Source organism: Crotalus tigris, unplaced genomic scaffold, assembly GCF_016545835.1.
Source record: "Crotalus tigris isolate CLP2741 ecotype Arizona unplaced genomic scaffold, ASM1654583v1 scf7180000017741.1442986301:2390832, whole genome shotgun sequence".
Taxonomy (NCBI): domain Eukaryota; kingdom Metazoa; phylum Chordata; class Lepidosauria; order Squamata; family Viperidae; genus Crotalus; species Crotalus tigris.
This window is the reverse complement of record NW_024096608.1, coordinates 811,860-835,487: the sequence shown is the minus strand read 5'-3', so window position 1 is coordinate 835,487 and position 23,628 is coordinate 811,860. Positions and strand designations below refer to the sequence as shown.

Here is a 23,628-nt window from a genome sequence, read left to right as displayed (position 1 = left end):
CCTTCCTTCCCTCCCTCCCTCCTTGGGAAGATCAGTTTCATTTTGGCACTTGTGAGCAAAAACAAGGGAGCAAAATCAAAAATGTAAAAATTAAAAGCAAACAAGAAAAATAAAAGCACGCAAAAAGGATAATCATCAGAGATCCTTAAAGAAGAGAACTATTTGTTTCTTGAATCTGCTTTATTTGAATAAGGAACCCTGCACAGGCATTTCAAATTAAAACAAAAATAAATATATGAATATTCATGTAAAACTGTCCTTTCTAATGAACAATTATACACAATGTACAGCTCTTCAGATTCACTGGGAAAGGGAAACAAGGCTCCATTCCCAACAAAGTGCACCAGAAAGGCTCCATGCAAACTTATCAAAAGTGAACAAAAAGAAGGGGGGAAAGGGGAAAACTTTACTGATCTCACTTTTTTGCATTTTCTGCTTACAGTCACAAAAAATAAAGACATCTAAATCTTGTTACATTTAGAGTAACTAAAAAGGTGGCCACTGTTTATGTTCCTAAAACATCTATCTTTACTGTAAAACCATGTCAGCACTGAAATCTGGTGTGGGCATTCTGGGAGGGAGGGAGGGAGAGGGAGGATTTTTGTCCACAGTTAATAGTCTGTGTCGGAGCCCTCGGCATTGTCCACGTTTCGGGACAGCATATAATTGTCCATATCGATCGACCTGCAATTGTTGATTGCATAGCGCAGACGCTCCGCCATGACGAGCTGACTGGAGTAGGGTGGGAGGCGCAGTTGAAAGAAGCAGGTCTGTGAGGTAGGCAAGCTGTCGTAAGGCTGTCCGGAAGAAAGCAGGAGGGGGGCAGGTTAGGCCAGATGGGGTGGGGTGGGGAAGTCCACTCATCAAAAGTGGGGCCTCCCCAAACCTCCTGGACCTCACAAAGCGGGTAGGGGAATGTTGGTGGGTGGGCCCTTGACTAAGCTCAGGGTCCCCAGTTTAACAAATTGGCTCAGCCGTTCTCTTTGAGATCCAGCATTCACTGCTCCTGGCCGTTGCAATTTTGCTATAGCCCCTGACTGGGCCCCACCCTCTCACCCCCCCCCCCAAGGCCCACCTGCTCCACTTGCAGGGCTCCCTCTCCTCTCCCGCCCAGGGGTGGCCTTCCATGCAGAGCCAGAGAGTCTCGGGGCCTGCTCAGCTGCCTAGCAAGTAGCCCTTCAGGCTCAGTGGGGGGACTACAGGCCATCCTTTCGGCTGCCAGGGCGGCAATGGGCCCCTCGGCATCTCTCTGATCAGGCAGGGGAGCAACCGGGAGGGGGAGAAGTGCCAACTTACCCTATCGACCTTCATGATTTGGAACCGCTGAGAAATATCCGCTGTGTTCGCAGGCAGGCGAGACCTTCCGGACACAAACCTCATGAAAAGGACCCGCTCCTCGTTGGAGAACTCTTCCAGCGTGTGCCAGAACCACTGGACCAGCTGGTGCTGCTCGTCCACCTCGCGGTAGCGCACCACCTTCCTCAGGACGTCCACCGAAATCTCGGGCATGCCGCAGACCATCTGCTCCAGCTGCTTGGCAGTCAGCAGGGACAGCAGAGGCACCGGCACGATCCAGGACATCCCTTCCCGCACTGCGGCCACCTGCAAGGTGAGCAGAAGCTCAGCGGCGGGGAAGACCCTCTAAGGCCCAAATGGGCAGGAGGGAGGAAGGCAGGCAGGGACAAGTCATCTTTGGGGACAAACTGGAAATCAGGATTAATATTTCCATCTTGGGGGTGGAGCCTATAAACCATGTTCTTTCCAGTATGCTGAAATGGAACACGAGGGTAAAACGAACCCTCATTTTCGTTGCTCCAAGTGAGGCCCCCAAACAAAGCAGAGACACTTCTGAGCTTCACCAGATTAACCGACTGTACTGGACCGTTACCTGGCGATCCATTTCATGTAGCCGGTACTCAATGGCTCTTTCCACGTATTCCTTCCGGTTTGAGAAGGTGAGGGGGATGCTGTTCCCACCGGGGATGATGGGCACCATTTTGCCATCGGCACTCTGGCCAATAAAGGAATCTAAAGGAATCATCTAACAGGAAAGAAATCAAGTTGGTTTTTTGGCTGCACTTTGCAAAGTGGCAGTTTTGCTTCTTTGTCCCTGCACTGCTTGGCCCTGCTTTTCCCGTTAACAGGCCCCTTCAGCCCCCAACTCCTAGGAAAAGCCCCTTCTGGTGACCCTCCCCCTTCACACTCTCCCAAAAGGTTCAACTGGGAAGAGCTCCAGACCACTTTCGTCAGGAAACCGATGCTGGGCCTGGCAGTGGCCATCAGCGTGGGGACCTTGGTGCGCTACCGGCGGCTCCCTCACCTCGTGGAAGTTCTCCTGGGTGATGCCGCTATCTTCAATGTGAAGAATGCCGTTAAGGGTTTGCACGCAGAGGAGGTCCACCTCCTCCAAGTCCTCCAACATGAGTGGGATGCAGCAGAGCTGCTTCCAGACCATGGGGGCCAGGTGGAGATCCAGGGGCTTCTTGGTGCGGATGGCCACACCCACCAGGATGCCCAGGAACTTAAACTGCACCAGGTGCTCCTCCAGGCAGGCCGAGGGGTTCAAGAGAAGCCTGGCAAGACACAAAAGACCGCCATTGGCCCACAAGCACCCCTAGATCACCACCAGAGACAAGATCCCCAATTCCCCAGGGACAGACCCCAAGTTCTATGGCCAGGCAGAAGCTTCCTTTGCACAGAGAGCACCAACTGCAAACCCTCCAAGGAAGAGCCAGGAGACAGATGGGCTGCCCGAGTCTGGGCCTGGCGGCTGGGCCCCTTTCTCCCCTGTGGAGCCAGCGGGCAGGAAGAGGGCGAGGGAGGGGATGGGGTCACCAGGGGCTTCTGGCAAATGGCGCTGGACCAACCAGGCCGCAGGGATCTGTCCACTCCTGGCCCACCTTCCAAAGAGGCATAAACTCCAAAATAGGTTTACAAAATCTCCCTCTTGTCTGGAATTGGTCAGAAGCCCTCATTGGCTCAGAAGGGAACCGGTAAACTTACCGATCCCTGTTGTAGCCAACTTCAGCTGTTGCGTTTGGGGAAGGAATCAGCAAGTCTACAATTCCAGTTTCAAGTTCCTTATGAATTAAGGGGAAAAAAAGGTTTTTTGAATTATTAAATGGCTCTGAAAAGCAAGTCCACTAACAGCAAGAAGACAGCTGCATCTGTTCCTTTCTGAGAGCAGCACTCAGGAACTCCCACTCTTTCCCGTCTCCCTAACCATGAATTCCTAACAACCAACCTACATTTAGGAACCTGGCATATAGCAAATGTTTTCTATCCTTTTCTCTAAGCTGGCATTGCTGGTTGCAGGCTGCCCAGATGCTGGACTGCTCTGAACAGCCCTGTTAGTGTGGAGGAAGCCCTGGGGAGCAGCTTCAGAAGTACCGGCCGTTGGCATCACTAGACCCATAATAAAATGCTTATCATGCTATATCTATATCCTACTCCAGAATTTTAATCAGTGAGAGCAAAGGTGTGGCCCGTTACCTCCATTTTGGCCTCGGAGGAGGAGGAGGAGGAAAGTGCCTACTATCTAGTCTTGTCCTCGTTCCCTTTTCAGGGACCAGGTGTACCCCAGCAATCAGAGGGGCAGCTGAAAGGGGAGCAATGCCACCCAGCCTCCTGGAATCCTGCAGTACCTGGCACATCTCCGTGATGGTGTCATCAAAGACGCCCCCGGCGTCATCGGCGCCTTCCCCAACCAGCTTCACCTTCCAGGCCCGAGAGGGCAGCCGAAGATCGGAGGCATTCAGCTTCACCACTTGCCGTGCGATCTGCACCAGGATGGGCTTGCACTTCCGACCCCTTGGAGGAGAGGAAGGTGAGATCAGCCGCCCAGAACAATGCACTGCCCCGCTTGCAGCCAGCTGCCTGGGCCCAAAAGGCTGACCTGGTGGATATCCTCTTGACCGTGATCTGGGGGCCGTAGTTCTTCCCCTGAACCATTGTCTTCCCAATGGAGCGGACCATGGGCAGGGTGTAGACTCGGGGCGCTAGTAGCGGCCTCAGCTGCCCTTGGACGATCCCCCACGTGCCGGCATTGTAGTGGGACGTGCTGTTCTGTAACAAGAGGAAGGCCGAAAGCTTTACCCAAGACGGAGCCGCTCGGAGGGCAAAGGGGAGCTCTGGAAAGGGCCACCAGCACAAGACTGGGTTCAAAAGTTAGCCTCACCGTGGAGCAGGGCCACGGACTTCCTCACCCCCCTCACAGGCCCCCCAAAGCCTCCGTTCCCCATCCGGGTCTGGGCTTTCCAGATGGCTGAGGACCGGTGCCCACCCTCCCTTTCTCAGCCACATCGGCTGGGCCAGCACGTCTGCAGGGGCAATGTTCCCCCTCTCTGGCAATGCAGACGCTTGAGGCGACTCCTTGAGCAGGGGAGCCCCCAAAGCTGGCAGCATCGGATGCTGTGCCACCATCTTGCCTCGTGGAAAGTCCAACTGCATCAGTGAGGCTGTCAAAGGTCTGAGCGAGGTTTCCTGGGAGGCATCTGTGCATTGGGACGTGTGTGTGTGTGTGTGTGTGTGTGTGTGTGTGTGTGTGTGTGTGTGTGTGTAAAAGCAGAGATTTAACTTCACAACAGAGGCAGCAGCTTCACCTGATTGTTGGGACTCAGGTTCAGCAACCTCCACGAGGAGTACATGAGGTCAGAGAAGTGGTAGAGCAGCCGGAGCCTGGCCCGGACGGTGTGGATGCTCATTTCCTTCAAGGCCCCGTACTGAGGCGGAATGGTGTCCGGCAAGCCCAGCTGCAAAGGCACCGACACCCCTGCAGAGAGAAAGGTGGTCAGCCCCCACCCACGGGTGGCCCCTGCTCTGGGGGGAGGCAAGATCCTCCAGCCAGAGCCCCCCTCTCCACCTAAAAAGTCTCTACTCTTGGGGGAGGGAAGGGTGCCCACCTGGGGGCAGGGGAAAGAAGGCTGTGGTTATGGACCCCCTAACCACAAGAAAGTCGCAGCCCCTTCCTTCTCAAGGGGCAAGAGTAGTAAAGCTCGCCCAATGTGTGTCCTGGGCAGAGAGAGAGAGAGAGGGCTGGGGGCAAAAGAGCACAGCCCCCCCCCCACTGGCCCTTGTACCTGGTGCTCGAGGGGGAACGGGCGGGGCGGTCCATGCAGCGCTGTGACATCGTCCTGCTGAGATCTGTCGGATATTTTTCCCTTGCAGAAACACGATCAGGGTGGGCTCCCGGATGTGGTTGGTGTGGCCCAACCCAAGCTAGATTCAGAAAACAAAACACTTAGCCGCCGAACGGCCTCAGAGGGAGGCCGTTCAACCATCCATTTCTGTGTGCCCCTTCGCCTGTTTAGCGGATGAATGCAGCCGTCTCCTGTGCATACCTGCCCTTCTGAATTGCTGCCCCAGGCATAGACGTCTCCGGCGGAGGAGAGAGCCAGCGTGTGCTCTGCTCCGACAGCAACGTCCTCAATGAAAACCCCTGAAAGGGCCGGAACTTGCTGGGGCCGGTTGTGGTTTCGGGCTCGTCCTTCCGGCAGGCCGATCAGCCGGTCTGGAACAAAGGAGAGCCTTGATGGTGCCGCAGGCAGCCCATGCAGGGATTGAGGGCCGGCTCCAGCCCGTCCTCGCGAGATCTCCTCCGGCATCCAGAGGCTGATTGCCGAGGACGGTTCAGCTGGACTCACCTTGCCCAAAAGTGTAGACGTGTCCGTCCTTTGTCAAAGCCACTGAAAACTGGGTGCCACAGGCAACTTTTTTGATTCCTATTCCACAAAGAATATCTACTTTCTGTGAGAGAGACAGAAAAAGGGAAACATTTTTTTAAAAAAAGATGGAACAAGAATGGGTAGTATCAGAGATATCACGTTCAAAGCCATTAAAATGTGTTTTTAATTTTTATTTCTAATCAGGAGGCCACACTGTGCTTGGGACACAGACTGATTTGCACACGGATAACAGAAAACATTTGCAGAGTGTTATTTCCATGATGAACAATTCAGGGATGCTGCAATAGAACAACGCCTCCCCAAACTAACCCTCCTTTCAGCTCTCATGAAAGCTAGGAGGGAGGGAGACTGAGGAGACTTTTAACCCCGCCCTAGTGTGTTATCCCGGGAATATCAGGGAAATCCATTTCTGAGGGGGGTGGGAGGTGGTGCTGCAGGGACTCGCCTGCGGTGAGGACTTTGCAGTTGAATTTCCCAGGCCGAGCTTTCCGTAGTCTCCGTCACCAAAAGCCCAAACCATGGAACCGTCGGTAGATACAACTATGGTGTGGTTTAGTCCACAGGCCACCTAACATTAAAAGAGAGTTAACACTTCAGTTTAAAGGTCTCAAATTCCAGAGCCAGAATTCTGCAGAAGGACTCGTTTGCCAGCTGGGGGCTAAAACTCTCCAGGCAGACATGAATGGAAGGCACGTCCAGCTTGTCCTACTATGTTTCTAAAGAAGAGAGGGAGCAATTTTAGTCTGAAAGTCAAACCTCTCCAATCTGGTACCCCTCAAGCGCCGTCACCCTTTCGGGAAGCTTCTTGTTGGATGTGTTCCCTAATCCCAGCCGTCCGTAGTCGCCATTCCCAAAGGTAAGCAGTTTGCCATCTGCAGTCACCACAGCTGAATGCTTAAAGCCACAGGACATCTAGAAAAAACAGTATCAACTGACCAAGTCGGGCTTTTTGTAATTGTTTCAAGCCAGCTACAATTTTGGACTTTTAACCACCTGGCCTGAATTTGGAGCCAAGATCCCCCAATTCTTGCAAAAACCAAGGAGTTGATGAGGGATCCAGTCTTGGACCCCTTCGCCATACCTGGACCACTTCTTCTCCTTGCAAAGCCTCTATCTGCCTTGGCCGGCGTTGCCGGTCGCTGTTTCCGTGTCCCAGTTTGCCATAATCTCCGTCTCCCCAGCTGAAAACTTCCCCACTCTCGGTCAAAGCCATGGAATGTCCATCAGAACCACAAGATGTCACCAGCTGGGTGACAACAAAACCTTCACGCAAGTGGAAGAACAAATACAACATTAATAGTTCCTTCTGTCCAACGCCCCCTCCCAAACACACTCCCCGATTCTTCCCACTGATCTAGACATCCCTTGGAAATCCTGAGGCTGTGTGGGGCACCTTCTGGGTTCCTCTCCAGCTGGAGGAGGCCAACCGCTGCCCTCTGGCAAGGGCTGTGGTGAATACAAACCTTTGCCAGGCCCTGCCTGTCAGGCGATGGTCTGCCACAGGCTCTGCTGGGGAGTCTAGGAGGGACCCCGAGAACTTATTACCGGACCGGTCCCAATTGTGCCATGTTAGACTCTATCTTGGACTGCCCTGCTCTGGGCTCTGGAAATAATCCAGAGCCGAGCTTTGGGAATGGAGCCGATCATGAATAAATGTAACAAGGTCACCTGGTCGAATATGTGACACTGACCAACTCTTCAGTGCCGAAATACACAACATACCCTGCAAAGCTGAAATGACGGTAAGCACGTGAAGATCATCGGAATTTCCTTGTCCCAGCCGACCGTAGCTCCCTTCTCCACACGCCAAAACCGTGCCATTCGCTTGAATCACAAATGTACAGTTTTGGCCACAAATGACCTGGTGTAATTAAAAGAAAAAAACCTCATTTCTTAATATGTCTTTCTGCACAACTGGACTCTCTGCACAGGCTCCCCCGACGAGCATCCGGTCTGCGGGCAGAGGTCCTCCCGTTCTGGCCCTGTTCTACTCTCCCCAGGAGGCCCCCAGCGCTGTTCAGAGGCTGAGATTATTGGGTCAGGTCTGAAGACTCCTGGCGGTTCACCTGTTGTGCTTGTGAGAAGGAGGGTGCCGTGACGGGCACCAGGACATTCCTTCCGGCCTCTGCCAGCTGCCCATGCCTTCCGGCTCCCCAGAGGCACACGTCACATTTCCCCCCAAGGTGCCAATCCTAAGGGAAAACAGAGGTTTTTAGAAGGGGGGGCTCTTTTGGGCTCTTCCCAACCCACCACCCGTGGCACTGACCTCCGGGCGCGAGGTTGCCCAGGACATGATCTGCTCATCCAGGCCATTGATCCATTTTCCGTTGTCCTGCAAAATACGCAGTTCTTGCCTTACGGCAAAGCCAGGAGCTGTGCCACTCCAGGTCTCTCACGTATCTCGATCCATTCTATGCCTGCTTACTTGAAAGGACGCCCTGATTCTGTCCAGAGCAACTTATGCAATTATGACATCTCAACCTGTAGTTTCAGGCAAGGCAAGAACCTGCATCTGCAAAATCTGGAGCACCCTCCCCCCCCCGCTTTTCTTAGAGCTGCAAGAGACGGCACTGTCTCTTTTACTACAGACAGACTATCCCCACGTTCCACAACAGAAAAGCCGCCACAGAACCAACATCTCCAGTCGGCACATCTGAGCAGCGCACAGAGCTCTTTCAAAAGCATTTAGACAGATCAGGCTGCGTTGCCACGCGCAGGGATGGTTACCATGAGAAGGGCCAGTTCTTCTTCTGGCACCGGCTCCAGGTCTGGGACAGCGAAGGACTCTGGGAAGGCGTCTCCCTTGGCCAGCGCTTCTGCTGCCTTGACAGTAGTGGAGAAGCACTCCAGCCAGGCCCACTCGGTGGGATTCCAGGCCGAGGGGTCCGGGTGGCAGCCCTGGTGATGCGGAGGGACGGGTGGGCTGCACAAGAGCTGATCCAGATGCAGCCCCACGGCAAGCGAAGCTAAGCACTGCATGTAGGGGCTGTGAACAAGCTGGTCTCCACAAACCACGTAGGGCTAAGAGTGAGAGAAAGAGGAAGGCTTACCCCCTTCTAACCTTCACTTTATCGGGATGGCCAAGAGAATTAGCTCCCATCAGCACAACAGCACTAGGGTTACTCTGGGACAGTAACAAATTCGGTGTCAAGTGCTTTTTCAAAAGGAAATTGTAACAGCAAAGAGCTGTGTAAAATGTTGTTAAAAAATTAATGTCTAAGCAACCTAATCTAGCACAATCCTCTGACCTACTCTGGGAACACTGGAGAAGTCAACGGAACCCCAGGTTGAGACCAAGTTCAATATTTCTGAAATGGTCTCTGCACACTTCACGCACAAGCTCCCCGTTCAGGTCTTCCTACCTTTTCATAAGTGTACTGTTCTTGCAGCATTATGGGCAGCCGTTCCAAGAAAGCCCTCATACATGGGGCCGTGTTTAAGCCAAAAATGCCCTGTTGTTTCAAAGCACTCCTACACGTTGCCAAGACATGGTTGGAAGAGACCCATTCCGAAGTGCAGTTCACCACCAGGACATCCTATCAAGACAGAAGAAGACTCTCACACCTTTCGAAATACCATGGCAACCATAATAATCTAATGTGTGGCATAAAGCCAGAGAGAGATCCCACCGGCTAGACTGGGGCTCCATCGTGAGGGAGCTTTGCTCATAGAGAAATGAACGATACCTTTGATCTACTGGAACAAGCAGCAACTCCAACCTCAGGGATCCAAACCACGGTCTGAATAGCTCCAGAACTGATAACCACACTCTGCAGGACAGACCCATCCTAAAAAGGAAGAATCAGAAAAAGAATTACATAAACACAGATATTTGTGTACGTATGGCAAAAAAAGATATCAACAACAACAACAACAATGTATTTGATTTAGGATCTGCCCAACTCCAGAACCAAGTTTCTATGTACTAATCAATCAATGAATTATCTACCTGTAAAACTCTTTGCTAAACTTCAGCCTGCAACCTTGTGTTATTTTTAACCCCTGAAGGGATAACTGAAAACTGGCTTTGGCTTTTGGAAACACCGCTTACCCGTAGAGACCAGATATTGATAAGACCCCCGAGTCCCCCAGAGACCAAGGTCAGTCCGTCAGAACTGAAAGTCAAAGTCCGCACAGGTGTGATGTGTCCTTTTAGCTGATAAATGCACTTGGTTTCTGCTACTTTTCTGCATGCATCCTGCAAAGGAAGGGCAAGAAGAATCTCAGACTTTTTCATACTAAAGAACTGAAATGCAAATTACCCCAAATATGTGAAAAAATGGCCATTTGTCCAGCTAATGTGCATAAGCCAGCTTTCTTTACACGGGCGATCTCTGCAAGGGATCAGTTTCCATCATCCCCCCCAAGCAGGGGATGCTATGAGTAATGTCTTAATGCAACAGAGGAAAGCTATGTAAGAGGCGGAACCAACCCAACGATTTATTTATTTCAAAAGCTGCCTCAAACTTCTCAGCTTATCTCTGCCTTCCCAGCCCCGAGGCCGCTTTCTGCTCTGCGCTGGTTCTCCTGAGAGAGAGCACCAACTCGTGGTCCTCACCTTCCCGCCAATGTCTTCGTCCCACCACTCTTCAGAGCAGCTCAGGCTCGACTGCAAGAAGACCAGCTCGTCTTGGGGAACTGTCCAAACGCAAACCACGCCGTTCTGGCACCCGCTAAAGAAAAGCGAAGAGGAGAAGCTGCATTGAGGAACAACAGTTCCACACCCAGTGGTGGTGCTTGCAGGTCACGCAGGATCCTGAGGGCTGCAAACGCTGAGCGGGTGGTGGCTTTTGGTCTTGGGAACTCTAACTCCCTCTTAGTATTTTTCCTCTCTGCACAGATGGCAGCCGACGGAAGCCAGGAGATCAGGAGGGAGAGAGTGGAAAGGCGAAAAACTGTAGACCTAGGAACCCCGGAGTCCAAAAAGGTGAGCCTAATTTTTTTATAGATAGCAAAAAAATCTAAAAATACAATCACACAACCAGGAGATGCTGCAACCACTGCAAATGCAAATTGGTTGCCAAGCGCCCGAATTGTGATCATGTGATGGCAGGGGTAGTGCGATGGTTGCAACTTTGAGGATGGGTCATAGGTCGCTTTTTTCAAGAACGTCCTGCCTTTGAACCATCTTTAAATGAACGATCGTAAGCCGAGGACTCCCCGTACAGAATTAATTCTCTTCCAACTTAGCCAAATGCAGAAAATTTTAGAAACCCGTCAAGCCCCCAGAATTTCTTTCTGTACCAGGCAGATGCAAAGAGAGGCAGCAAATCTGCCGACTCACGTAGCCAGCAGCAGCTGCAGTTTGGGGCCTTTCCCCAGGAGGCTGCACCAGACAACAGCGTTCACCCCGGCCTGGTGGGGAAGGGTGCGTAAGTGCCGCCAGCAGCTCCCCGAGGAGCCCCAGAGCTTGACCGAGTCTTCCTTGGCGCAGGTCACGAGAATCTTCCCAGTGGGGTCCCACTTCATGCTGACCATGGTGTCCTGGAGAAGGCGAGGAGCACAAAGAACGGGCATTCGGGCATCTTGAGAGAGAGAAGCGCCTTCATTTCCCTTTGAGCACAAGGCACAAAACTCACTCCTGAGTTGGGACATGGGCACAAGTACGCACAAAAACCTGCCCACTAAGGAACTAGGGCGGTCTCGCCTTTCAGCCCTTCCTGGAGTGCAGATGATCCAGCCGGGCCAAAGCAAGCGGGTTCTGCTGTACCTTGTGCGCATCCACCAAAACAATCCCTCCGCTCTCCCGTGCTTCTCTCTGGCCGATCAACAGCTTCCCATCCACGTAGCCAACGGCAAAAGGGCTCTCCTCACTGAACCAGGCAAGGCAGGTCACCGACACTAAAGATCAGAAGAAAAAAATGGCTAAGTTACCCAAATCTTGAACGGGGCAGAAAGGAAATACACAAAAACGCTGGGAAAATGACATCAGCTCAAGCTTTCTCTTCTTCCTCTTGGGTCAAACTGTCCCTCCCCACTTCTCAGCCCAAAGACGTTCAGCCCTTGGGACCCGGCAGGTGCCTACCGTCCTTCCTGTAGCAATGTTCCAGTTCAATCCTGCGCATGGTGGAAGCATCCAGAACCTCAATCATCCCCAGGGAGCCGTCCATCCGCCCCACCAGCAGGAACTCCGGCTCTTCTCCTGCCCAGGCTGCGGAGGGATTTTCTTCAGGCCAGGCCAGGGCAGAGACCCAGTGGGGTTGGATGTCCAGGAGACCCTTTCCTCCTAGGAACCACACAGATGCTCTCCTCACCCCAAAGCAATGGCTCCAAGAGGCCTCCGTCATTTCTACGACGCATTTGCCAACCAGACTTTGCAAACACCCCAGGCAGCCTGAGTTTAGGGTGCTGTCAGTGAAGCCCATCACGACCATTAATAACAAGCAGCAGAAGAGAAGGAGCCGAAGAGCCAGACAGGAGAGCCAGTGCTTGACACAACAGATCCCTCCATGAAAAAGGAAGGGCCACATCGCAGGCGATGGGACAGAAGAGAGACTCAAGTTTCTGTCTTCCATCTCACCTCCCCCCGTTTCCCTGTCAGCAGCTCCTGGAGAATCAGCTGCTGTCTAGAAGCTCTGAAGGTGCCAACTTCCAGCGGGAACCTCGGCCACACAGGCTCTCCAATGAGCAGGTTTCCCTCATTCCATCTCCTAATGAATTCAACAACTGCACAACGGCACATAATAAAAGCGATAATGCTTAAAGCAAAGCTGTCTGGGGAATTCTGGAAGTCTTAAAGTGGTCAGGACTGAAGTGTCCTGACTGAAGTGTCCTTCTTATGAAGGAGGGGTGTAAATGGTCTTTAGAAAACCAGGAAAACTGGCTTAAAAAAAAAAAAGCATCGGGGAAACTGAATACCTGATTATTATTGGCCAGGACAAAGGCTAGGCCAGGGATGGTGAACCTTTTAGAGGCTGAGTACCCAAACTGCAACCCAAAACCCACTTATGTATCATCAGGTGCCGGGTGGGCATGGCCCATTGGGTAGGCGTGGCTGCGGTGGTAACGGGCAGACTGAGTGGGAATTAAAAAGTTCAATCAATCAATTCCAACTTTGCGAGATCTTTTTGTTGAAATTGATTGATTGAACCTTTTTTTTTTTTGCACACGGCAGCGGAGGCCTAAAGTGAAAAGGTTTTATAAAACCCAGCTGAAGGCCTAGGATTGGGGCGACAGTGCGCGTGCCCACAGAGAGGGCTCTGTGTGCCACCTGTGGCATGTGTGCCATAGGTTCGCCACCACGCGGCTAGGTTATTTCATTTTTAAAAATAAAACACTCATCAACTTCAGTCTGCCTAGTTTCGTCTCACTAAAATGACTGATGTTCAGCCTGAGGTGGTTCATACCGTTGACCTGCCATATGTTCACCATCTTCTCCAGGGCTCCTGCCAGGTACTTGCCACTAATACTCCAGCAGGCAAGGGAGGAACCGGGGTCACTGGGAGACCCCAAATTTTCTTCTGCATCTCCTTCTCTGCAAGACAAGACAGAAAGAGCATCCAGCAAGAAACAAGACGCACCAGTTTTTCACTAACCTCTACAGCCCAAGCAATAAAAAACATCCCACCATCCCTTGAGCTGTTCCAATCCCATGGAGGCCAAACTTTTCGTGCAGCATGTTCTCTGTGCCTCACTGGCAACCCAAAGCTCATCCCCAGAAGAGTTTCATTCACACGTCTCTTCTATCACCTGCACCAAAAGGGCCTTCTTTCGTAAAGTCGACTTGCCTGCTGGCCCCAGTCAGGGCATCTGAGAGAACCTTTGCTCTGATCCCGCAGAGTCCTTTTGGCTCTGAATTCGCCCAGAAAGTCGTCCCTTTCTGTCAATCTAACAGAAGCTCCCGCCAAGCCACTTACAGTTTGCTGAAGACACAGGTCTGTTGCAGCGAGTACTGCTTCTTGGTGACGTTCCACACTCGGATGGTCCCATCGCTGCCACTGGTGGCCAGAAGACCCTTCTTGTTGCACCAAATGCAAGTCATGACCTGTTTCAAGAAAAGGCGGGGAAGCGTTTCAGCCGTGCTCCAAAATCAAAGGGTTGTGTGCTTAATTACCAAATCTTCCTCTTCAGCTGCTGCTGGAGCCCAGGGTAAAATCTGGCCAGGACACCCGATTTAAAATTCAGCTGAATGAAATCTGAGATCTTATTCATACTTCAGTCTTCCCCCATTCCTGTTGGACTCCGTCATATCCTTGTTTGCCAGGTTTGTGCACCAGAACCAAATTCGGGGCTTAATGTTATCCTGGCTAAGCCCCCCTCCCCCCAGCTGCAGAAGGCTGCCTGGGTGTTCGCCGAGATGGGCCTCTGGGGAGGCACAATGCCCCGTTTCTGCTGCCAGGCAGAGATGCGGTGGAGGGTTACCCTGTTCTGATGAGCCTCCAGCTTGATGGAGGAGCACTTGCGCAGGTCCCCTCCCACGTCTGCCAGAGTCTGTGGGCTGCCCTGGCTGTCTCGGTCATGAGCGGCGAGGGTCCGCACCAGCTGCTGAGCTGCCCACTGTCTGTGCTGCGAGGACAGCCGGGAGGAGAGGCAGCAAGCCGCCAGGGCGTTGGCCAGCTCCAGGGGCCCTGCGGCAGAAGGACCAGAGCAAAGGTGGGCACTCAACTGGGCACACACCCCTGCTTAGACGAAACGGTCAGGCCGCACCCAGGTGAGGGAGCAGACGATCATGGCTGTGCTACATCACCCTCCCAAAACAACTACCTTTCTTTTCCATTTCCGCTTTGTCGTAGCTGGGCCTCAGTTTGGCCCCCTTGTCGGCTAGCAAGGCCACCAGGGCCTGGGTTACAACGAAGTTAGGGGAGGTGACCAGTTTGTTCTCTTCGGCTATTCCTCGCAGAAAACTTGGCAAGAATTTTCGTTGCATGGGATCGTCCACTGTTGTTAAATTGACGCCGGTAGCTGCTGAAATCAAGTTCTAAAACGAGGAATTAAAGCAACAATTAATATGGCCTTTGTTAAACAGACATGCTAATTCTCTATATTGAGAATATTCAGTTTTTCAACAAGATACAGGAACCTCTAAAACATTGCCCACTAAAGCAGATTCAACATTACATTTAAAGCAAAATATAGGTCTGCTCTTATTATGGATAATAGAATTTTAGAAGACTAAAACAGGAAAAAGTAATATTCAGAGAAGTAGGTTGCTTTCAAAGAGACTGAAAATGTTTCAGGTAGCTCATAGTTGTCATAATTCCAATCATCAGGTATAACAGATTTTAGAGATTAAAGACATAATGCAATCCGATGATTCAAAAAAACTTATCCAGACTAAAGTAATCCTAAGAAAAACAAACTATATTCCCGTATTAAGCAATAGGTAATTGTTTGAAACTATTTTTGTTTTTACAGACCAGGTTCAGTTCAGTAGATTGTTACCTAATGGCTCCATATCTAGGGCAGAGAAAGGTTGCTTAAGCCTCTAGCTGCTCCTTCCATTTTCATTTCAGAAACAACCTCCAGTTTGCTCAATTGCCCACTCTCTAAGCGCAATAAGCACGCACCAACACGAAAGCCCTGCGCCTGCCTGGGCCAAGGGGCTTTCGCCCCCCCCCCCCCGGTCTGCCCAGCCAGAAGACTTGCGGCTTCTTTAGACCTTAAATCCGAGTTCCTCCTGAACAGAAAGAAGAGACCGCAGTGGAAACACCCCCCCTCACCTGAGTGCACAGCTGGACCAGCAGCGCTGCAGCACTGGGGCTGTTGGAGGCCAAGCAGCCGACTGCCGTGCTCAGGTAGGCCAGGCAGGAGATGGGCTTGGCCATTTGGCTCTGGACGCCTCTCGGCCTCTCAGAAGGGCTCAGCCCGGAGCAGGGGCCCGTGGAGAGGCCAGCCCTCCCTGCCGCGGCCAGGCACATCAGGCGGACTAAGGTGCAGATGTCCGTCAAGCCCAGGGACTCCAGCCCTGCTGCTAGACTGCAGCTGGACCCACTGCAGAGGGGGGAGAAGAGGAAGGCTCAGGGGGAAGCCGCTGTCCTTGGCCTGGTTTGGAAAGGCCAGGCAAAGCCTCTTCGGCCCTCCTGTGGCCCCCTGGCCGGTCTGCTTCTCCCCAGCCCAGCAGAACCTCCTCACCTGACCGACAGCAGCGAGAGGGCTCTCATGACCATCGTCCGGGCCAGGAGCACCTGGGCTGCTGCTGTCACCCGCCTCAAGGCCGTGACGCGGTCGTGGGGGTTCACCAAAGCAGCCGCCTGCTCTCCCAGGGTAATCCTGCCCGAAGAGCTTTTCTCCACAGAGCCTTGGCAACCTGGGAAGAGGAAGAGGAAGAGGAAGGAAAGGCAAGGTCAGCGGAGGAAGGAACCCGACTGCTGCCTTGCAGGCCCCGAGGCCGGCTTACAAGGAAAGAGAGGGCTAAAGCCCCAGGGGGTGCGAGGGGTCCGCAATGCCTCTCTTGCTGCACTGCGGTCTGACCTCCATGCCCCCGTTTTGTGGCACAACGTTTGTGTGGCTGCCCTGGATTTCACTCCCTGAATCCTTAGTCCCTCGCTCCCTTCCTAGCAGCAGCAGCAGCTGGGCGTGGGATAAGACAGGGTCTGGATCCAATCCAGAGGGCTACCCTTGCCCTCTGCTCACCTGTGACCTTTCTGTTATTCTTTCCAGGGAACTGTACACTCTACCCACATTAAAAGTCCCAATCCCCGGGCTTCCCTGATCTTCCAATCCTTCTCGCGCTTTTATCTTCAAGAAAAGAGGCCCGGCTGGAGGAGGTCTCCATTCCCACAACCACCAGCTCTGCTGGCTGGCCCCAAAGAGAGGGGATCTCAGCGCTGGGCACGCAAGAGGGTGGCCCGGGGCTTCAGGGACCAGCAGTCTTCCCCTTGGTTTACCTATCTGCATCAGTGTTTCCTCCATGCTGTTGATGGCCGTGACCATGGCCACCGAGGCTCCCAGGGGGTCACTGTCTGGGAACTGGACAGGTTTGGGCACGATGCGCCGGTCATTCAAGCCCAGAGGCCCAGCCAGCAGCTCGAACTCCTCTTCTCCGGTCAGCTTGTCATCCTCGTCAACATCCAGCATATCCCAGTCTTCTAGTATGAGGCGAGCAAACTGCGGTTAGGCGTTACCTTTTCACGGAGGCCCAAAGTTGACGCTTGTGTTGCTAAAAAGACTGCAAGGAGAAGTACCTTCGTAGACGCTCTCTTGCTTCCCTATGAGATCAGGGGCCTGGCCTTTGTACCTGCACCAAAGAGAGAAAGAATCAAGGGAACCTTCAAAGGCCCCGCCTCCCTGGAAGCCAGTCTGTTTTCCAGTTGCTAACTTTAATAGGAAGGAACAATTAAACAGAGACCTCCTTCTTTGGGCAGCTTAATCAACGTTCTGCAGGGCCGGCAGGAGGAACACGGTGGATTAAGAAGCTGCACCACACAATTCAACATCGGAAGCTCCGCAAGGGTTCTAGCAGGACTCATCTAGATGCTCTTTTTTCACTGATGTTAAAGTTCCAGTTAATGATTAGGCTAACTTTGTTTCTTGTGGAAAGAACACATTAGGAGTTGCTAGAACTGAGCCTATTCTGGAAACCCAACTCTCTATCTCAACTCTGCATGTCCCCACCAAGAGGCTACCAGGCATTACGCAGTGTCTGTCAGGGATGGACTAAAATTTTGAACACGTGCTTCCTTTGCAGTGGGCAACAGAAAGCTTGAAATGTTCTTCTCTCGCAATAGAAAGGGAAGCTGACAAAAAATTTCTTCAGATTTAAATCTCTGGTGCAAAGATTTAAAATCTCTTTACACAAAGCTGCCACCTACTTAGCCTTTGCTCATCCAGCCCTCCCTCTGCTGCCCCAAAGGGCTTCCGGATTTTGCTGCTGAACTTCGAGCACGAGGGCAGAGCAACTTCCCAGTGGCCACACAGGAAAGGGGCAGGAGAGGCCTCGGATAGCCCGAACACGTCACGAGGTTTAACATTCCCCACGGGAAAGGGGGCAAAACTCTCAGCCCCACTCCCTACCAGAGGCCACCAAGTCCCACCCAGGAGCCCACGGAGAGGCTTATGGGAATGGGGGGGGGGCAGAGGGGAGAGTGCCCCGGCTGCCCCACACCCTTCCTGCACCCTGCCGGATACCTTTCCGAGGCAGAGGCCTTAGACTTGCTCTTCAGGGCCAGGTGCTTCTCCCGGCAGCTGCCGCACAGCAGGTAGTAAGGGTTCCCACTCCCACACTCGCCACCAAACCATCCGTCCACGTAGGAGCCGTTGCTGCGGTAGCCTTGGCGGTTTGCACTGCGCCCACAGCCGGGGTGGTTCCTCTTCATGTGTTGATTGAAGCTGACCACGCTGGCTTCGCACAACTCACACACTACCACTTCTTCCCTGTCTTCAGATTCACAAACATGCTGCACAACATAATTATGCCATTATTGTTTCGTGTACTAGGAACAATCTCCTATTTCTATTTTTCCCACACTCACATTAAGGCAAGCTGATTCATTCTGCTCCAGCTTAGTGCCACAGAGGCGCAGGCAGCATCGCTGCTTTCTTCAACCTCCCCTCTCCCTCCAAAGAGCTTCCCCCCCCCCCAGGTCCTATAGTCCCAATGACAAGGGGGGCTGCCAGAGGCAGACAAGAGGAAGACAATGTGCAAGAAAACAAGACAATTGAACAGCATCAATATTGGTGCCCTCACTAGGTGTGCTACTCAGTGAAAGAGTTCCCCCAAGTGCACAGGGAGACCCCTCCTCCACGTGCAATTTAATACATTATGCAATCTCATGTGAGTAATTTCTACAAGTTCAGTTTCAAGAATTTTCTTTTTCGGAAGCCTTGAGGAAAAAGAGGTTGTATACATTCCAAACAAGTCACACTAATTATGCACAAGTTAATTGCCTTCCTATCAGGCAGAACTGAGGTCTATTTCTAGATTGTCCTCTTTATGAAGAGTTTGCTCTGGAGCATTAACAAGCAACCCCTCATTCTCCTTCTGAGTCATGAGCAAATCAGCTCTGAAGAGCCCAGGATTCTGAGCTTTGGTGGGTCCTTGAGCTGAAGGAGGTGACAGCGTTGAGCAACAGGGTGAACTGTTTGCGTTTAACTCCAGTTTTAAATGCAAGCAGCATTTCCGTGTAGTTCCATCTTTGTTTCAGCTATTTTTTAAAAAATTTAAATCAGAGGAAAAACATTGGGCATTTTTTCTGATTACTAAAATGTGGAGTTACACCTATTTCTAAAGATGCTTTTGAAGAGAAAAGAGAAAAGAGAAAAGAGAAGTTGGCAACTGGAAAGGAGCCGCAATCAGAGAGAGAAGAACCCCTGCTGGTTTCCCACATTTTAGCCACAACTGTGAGACGGCTTAGCGAGGCACAGAGTTATGTCACATTCTAAAGAGCAAGAAGGAAGCAAAGCAGCCTCAGCTGCCGTCACACACACCCAGGTCGGCCAGTCCAATACCTCTGGGATCCACATTCCCAGAATGTCATTTTCCCCGGCAAGGTCTGATCCAAACATGGCTTCCATGGCCTCCTCGTCCAGCTCCAGCTCCAGCTCCTCGTCCAGGTTGAAGTCGTAGAGTGCGCCAGGGTCTTGTGGCAAGGAGATCCCTTCCCGCCGACTCTGATTCCGGTGGGCCTGTACAGAGCGGTACAATCCCGCTTAAACCAGAGAAGAAAATCACAGAGTTTACTGGGTGAGTCAAAAGCAGTGTGTGTGTGTGTCACAAGGGCGAAAGGGCACTTGGACTGCAAGAATGGAGTCCTATCCACCCAGGGGCAAGAGGGAGCCCATCATCCCCTGCTCTCCCGGTCTTTTTGCCAAGCCTAAGCAAGGCCTTTGGGTAGTGAATGAAGAGCACGCCCTCAAAGGACAGAGAAGACAGCCGCTACCAAGGCAGTGATCAGAAAAAGGGGGCCCTAAACACCCCCCCCCCATTTCTCAGGAAGGCAGCACATTCACTCTTGCAAGATTTTGTTACTAGAACTGTTCTAGCTAGCTTTAAGTCTGCAGGGCATCTGTTTCTTAGCCTGGTCTACCTGGCATGGGTACCACACTGCCACGTCGGGGAGGACTACTCTGGACTGACACGAGGAAGAAAGCGGCTGTAAGGGAGGAAGCTGGTGGCACAGCTGCAGCCTCATTTTCCTAGACAGAGTAGGCTCTCTACCCTCTGGGATGGCCTTTATACGTGGCCCCACAAAACTGAAATATTCTCAAGAAATCTTTACCTAATCTTCCTTCAGCTTTGAATGTGCAGACTTTATAGCTGCCTTTTTTGGCACCTCTTTTTTTTTTTTTTTTTTTTGGACAAATAGGTCGTTAGGACGTGTTCTAAAACACAGCAAGCATCTTCATGAAAAGAAAGGATGAGAGGGAAGTGAGTAATGTGGCGTTTGAAAGACCTACCGGCACGGGCCAGCAGCGTTCTTGCAGCTAGATCAAACTTGTGTCTCCTGGTTACTGCCGAGCGGCCCCTTGCCACGGGCCCACTGCCGGACGCTGCGTTTTCTGTGTGATCCATGTGATCTTGGCTGAAAGGACAAAATCGGCTCAGAAAAACCGGCACGACCAGAGGGGGAAGCGCAACACTCTATTGTGCTGCCACCTCTGAACCAGAAGGCTGCAAGATGGACAAGGATCAAGAGATTTTCATATCCATTAAAATGTGCCTAATCATTTTTTTTTAAAAAATTTTTTTAACAGAGCCTGAAATAATTTTAATCATACCAGCTCACCACTGACAGATAAGGTGACAAACAAATACTTGTATTCCATGACTGAGAGCTCACCTTTCACCAAAGCCTTCCTCCACTTCAGGGTTATCAGCTGAAGGCAGGTCTCCCGGAGACTGCAGGTAGCCCTGCTCGCTGGACTTGCCGCCCCCTCCGGGGCCTAATCCCCCCCGTCGGGCGTCCACCATTCCTTCTGACTGAGGCTCTTCATCTTCCTCATTCCCGGGATGCTCAATCATCCACATTGCCAGGACGGTGATATTCTGGGCATCCGCTTCTCCTCTGGCACCTGTGGGAACCATAAACCTTCATCTGAGCACCTCAGCAAAGCCGCCTGCTACAGCGTGGAAAGAAATAAAGGGAAGCATCTCTTTTGCCCAGCCAAGAATCCCCTGCTTCTGCAATAACTTAGTACTGACTTATCACCCATTGTATTTGCCCCAATCAGTTAAGATTCTGGGCAGCAAACAGAGAAGCAGGATAAAGCCAGGAACCAAACACTAGACACACAGACACAAGGTGGATATGCACAATCAATTTGGGCCGAAGGAATGGCAGAGTCCAGATTTTCATCTCTTGTGAATGCAAGAGAGGGTAGGATAGGGCATCTCTTGGGGAACATGACCCCCCCCCCCGTGTCATTTGTGGACTCTGAAGAAGCTCAGGTGGATGGGCAGAATCATCCCTGGCCCAGGTGTGTCTGATTACCTGTGGTTTCCATTGCTTTCGCAATCTGCCGAAGGGAAAATCCCATTTCTAACAAGGGCACAGCGACAGCAGGAGGAGGGGGGGAGGTTGACAGGCGGCTGCTTGGGTCAGACAAAGCTGTAAGGGCGGAGGGGGGGGGCAAAAATTAATGCCTAGGTTTGCCAAACACAAAAGTTGATACAGGTTTAAGGCAAGCCAGGCAGCTGTGGACAAGGCCTACCTGTGCGATTGGCAGATCTGGTGGGCTGAGAATCGGGGGAGGTGAGTGACTGGCGCCTGCCCACATCGTCCGAGGGAGAAGTCGGCAGGGAGGAGATGGGGGGCGTCTGTGCCCGTCTCGTGGGAAGGACAGCTGTGGTGGGGTAGCTGGAGAACATTTGCCTTTGGGGAGACACGAAAGGAGTGATAAACACAAGGCTGGCTGGCCAGCAGCAGACAGTCCAAACTCTGCAAAACAACGAGGCATGGAAACCAATAGGTACCTCAGGAGGCTGAGTGGCAAAACCCCCGGGGACTCTGAGGCGGGCACAGTTTCTGTATCGGTCACTGGAGTGGTGGCTGTCGTCGTATCTTCCAGAGAGCTGCTCATGAAAGACGTGGTGCTGGAGGCAGACGGACTGGTGGTCACGGGGGTCTGGGCCTGCTGACCTTGGTCAGTCTCTTCGGCCTGCTGGTCCATTTCTGCAAAGCAAAGGGAGCCCTTTCTGTCTTGCCTGCCACAGACAGGCACAACTCCTCGCAGAGTGCTGGTGAGGGGGTGAGTGCTGAGGGAGCAGGAGGTGGGGCGAGACCCATTGTAGAATGCCTCTTGTCTGGGGGTTCAGATCAGCAGCACTCAGCGTGATACCCAACAGTCCAGCTAAGCACAGTCTGGAAGCAATTCCTAGGAGGATCAGAAAGCCCTTGCCTGCTGCTGACCTCTGCAATTCCAAAATGGCCCTTCCATTAATTTATTTCTGTGCAGCGCCTTACGTTAGGGCCCTTGAGGGCTGGGCGATGAAGGAAGCATAAGGGAATTTTACCACAAGTCCAGCCATCGCCCATCGCAACAGTGGTGGCTGCTGCTGCTCTCTGGGCCTTCTGCATGTCAGGCCCGCTAATATTTTCCCTCCAAAACGTTGGGAGCCACCAGTTGCCATCATTTGATTCAGTGACAGGCCAGGGGCTCTCCAGGTTTGTTTTTCAGCCACTTTTAGTAGCTGAGCAAAGGAGAAAGGAGGGGCGTCGTCAGTGCAACTACAACCTGCTGAGCTCAGGCGAAAGATTACAAACCAGGAAGACGCAGCAATCAGGCCCTGCAGTTTGTTCGCAGCCACACGCAGGCCTTGCGCTAACATTCAACTTGCAGCCCTACACCTGCCTGCTTGGAACCTACCTTGCTTGGCTTTGGTGCCGCCCTGGTCTTCCAACAGTCCATGCACAACTAATTTGTAGATCATGGCTTGTGCCCGTTCCAAGTCTGCCAATCCCAGCGCCCTCTTGATGGGCGAACGCATGACTGCCCGTTTCACCATATGGCGCATCAAGAACTGCAAGGCAGTGCGCATTTCCACTTCTTCGTGGACAACGGGGGAACTGGCACAATCAGAGTTGTGGCCATTCTCGGCCAGGACTTTGGGGATCAGAAGCAGCTCAGCATACTTGCTGCAACTAAGCAGCGTGCTAAGGGACTTCATAGCACCAAGGTAAAGGTAGGACAGTTGTACGACCCTGATTTCTGACTGCGCGGCCTCATAATTCTTGGAGGTGTGTTCGTGGTTCTTTCTTTTGCCCTCAGCGTTTAGATGCTGGCACTCCATACCCAAGGAAATGGCATCTAGAGAGAAGGAAGAGGTCTCGCTTTCCAGCTTGGCCCCATGTCCCTTCCCCTCCTCAGTGCTTGGCACAGATCGTGCCTCAGAGGCGGCATCGCCTTCTGTTTTCTGATCTAGCTCCCGTTTGTCTTCCAGGTCATGTCTGTGCCTCTTCTCGTGCCGTTTGACACTCTGTTTGCCCAGGTCTTCGTGGATGCCAGTCAGATAGGTGAGGTCCAGCAAGACAGTGGCTGTCAGTCCCCGGAATCTTGCAACATCAAAAGGCAGCGGCTCGCAAGGTTCCAGATTATAGAGCGGTGTATCACTAGGCGACCAAAAAGTTGGGAAGCTTTAATAAAGATCAGAATGACACAGGAAGAAGCAAGTGAGGGATAGACGAGAGGAAAGCACAGGAAATCACACAGGCAAAATAAGATGTAAAATATACCACAGTCTAAACGAGCTGACAATCTAAAAATCAATGTAAATCAGAGACATGAGATTATGGGGACGGATGACATTCAACACAAAAGTAACAAACCATGTGTGTATATCTTTAAAACAACGTATTTAATTCAAAACACTTGACCTGGTTTACCAATCACTAACAAAGGAGCTTTTCTAAACTGCTTTTGAAACATGCCTTTCGACAGGCACAGCTGCCCCCATGAATGACCGCTGGCTGGCACATACCTGGGCTGTCACCTGTCCCCAGAAAGCCCTGGCAGGGCCCAGCCAGCCCAGCCCATGTAGGACAGCTTGGAAGGAGCCTCTGCTTCCCTG

The 23,628-nt window shown here is 52.1% G+C and overlaps 1 protein-coding gene across 8 annotated transcripts in view; it reads right to left on the bottom strand.

The window, feature by feature from the left end:
* Positions 1-161: 161 nt before the first annotated feature.
* HERC1 (HECT and RLD domain containing E3 ubiquitin protein ligase family member 1) overlaps positions 162-23,628 on the bottom strand; it is a 52,851-nt gene continuing 29,384 nt past the window's right edge. For 5 of the 8 annotated variants that reach the window (XM_039340035.1, XM_039340037.1, XM_039340041.1 and 2 more), the window contains 41 exons: positions 22,428-23,194; positions 21,535-21,733; positions 21,273-21,433; positions 21,053-21,169; positions 20,402-20,633; positions 20,019-20,143; positions 19,050-19,270; positions 17,751-18,019; positions 16,808-16,860; positions 16,511-16,711; positions 15,756-15,930; positions 15,344-15,614; positions 14,388-14,601; positions 14,046-14,251; positions 13,541-13,668; positions 13,031-13,158; positions 11,710-11,910; positions 11,395-11,525; positions 10,969-11,168; positions 10,243-10,357; positions 9,736-9,882; positions 9,371-9,472; positions 9,047-9,220; positions 8,412-8,705; positions 7,951-8,016; positions 7,751-7,876; positions 7,407-7,545; positions 6,766-6,947; positions 6,441-6,596; positions 6,130-6,252; positions 5,643-5,745; positions 5,340-5,509; positions 5,079-5,217; positions 4,602-4,771; positions 3,896-4,065; positions 3,645-3,810; positions 3,004-3,080; positions 2,321-2,573; positions 1,889-2,041; positions 1,297-1,602; positions 162-797 (listed from right to left, as the gene is read on the bottom strand). In XM_039340035.1, the coding sequence (XP_039195969.1) occupies positions 612-797; positions 1,297-1,602; positions 1,889-2,041; positions 2,321-2,573; positions 3,004-3,080; positions 3,645-3,810; positions 3,896-4,065; positions 4,602-4,771; positions 5,079-5,217; positions 5,340-5,509; positions 5,643-5,745; positions 6,130-6,252; positions 6,441-6,596; positions 6,766-6,947; positions 7,407-7,545; positions 7,751-7,876; positions 7,951-8,016; positions 8,412-8,705; positions 9,047-9,220; positions 9,371-9,472; positions 9,736-9,882; positions 10,243-10,357; positions 10,969-11,168; positions 11,395-11,525; positions 11,710-11,910; positions 13,031-13,158; positions 13,541-13,668; positions 14,046-14,251; positions 14,388-14,601; positions 15,344-15,614; positions 15,756-15,930; positions 16,511-16,711; positions 16,808-16,860; positions 17,751-18,019; positions 19,050-19,270; positions 20,019-20,143; positions 20,402-20,633; positions 21,053-21,169; positions 21,273-21,433; positions 21,535-21,733; positions 22,428-23,194 (7,516 nt within the window). In that variant the 3' untranslated portion in view covers positions 162-611. The remainder of the gene's footprint in view (positions 798-1,296; positions 1,603-1,888; positions 2,042-2,320; positions 2,574-3,003; positions 3,081-3,644; positions 3,811-3,895; positions 4,066-4,601; positions 4,772-5,078; positions 5,218-5,339; positions 5,510-5,642; positions 5,746-6,129; positions 6,253-6,440; positions 6,597-6,765; positions 6,948-7,406; positions 7,546-7,750; positions 7,877-7,950; positions 8,017-8,411; positions 8,706-9,046; positions 9,221-9,370; positions 9,473-9,735; positions 9,883-10,242; positions 10,358-10,968; positions 11,169-11,394; positions 11,526-11,709; positions 11,911-13,030; positions 13,159-13,540; positions 13,669-14,045; positions 14,252-14,387; positions 14,602-15,343; positions 15,615-15,755; positions 15,931-16,510; positions 16,712-16,807; positions 16,861-17,750; positions 18,020-19,049; positions 19,271-20,018; positions 20,144-20,401; positions 20,634-21,052; positions 21,170-21,272; positions 21,434-21,534; positions 21,734-22,427; positions 23,195-23,628) is intronic. The other 3 variants (XM_039340038.1, XM_039340040.1, XM_039340042.1) reach the window with 3 other exon arrangements.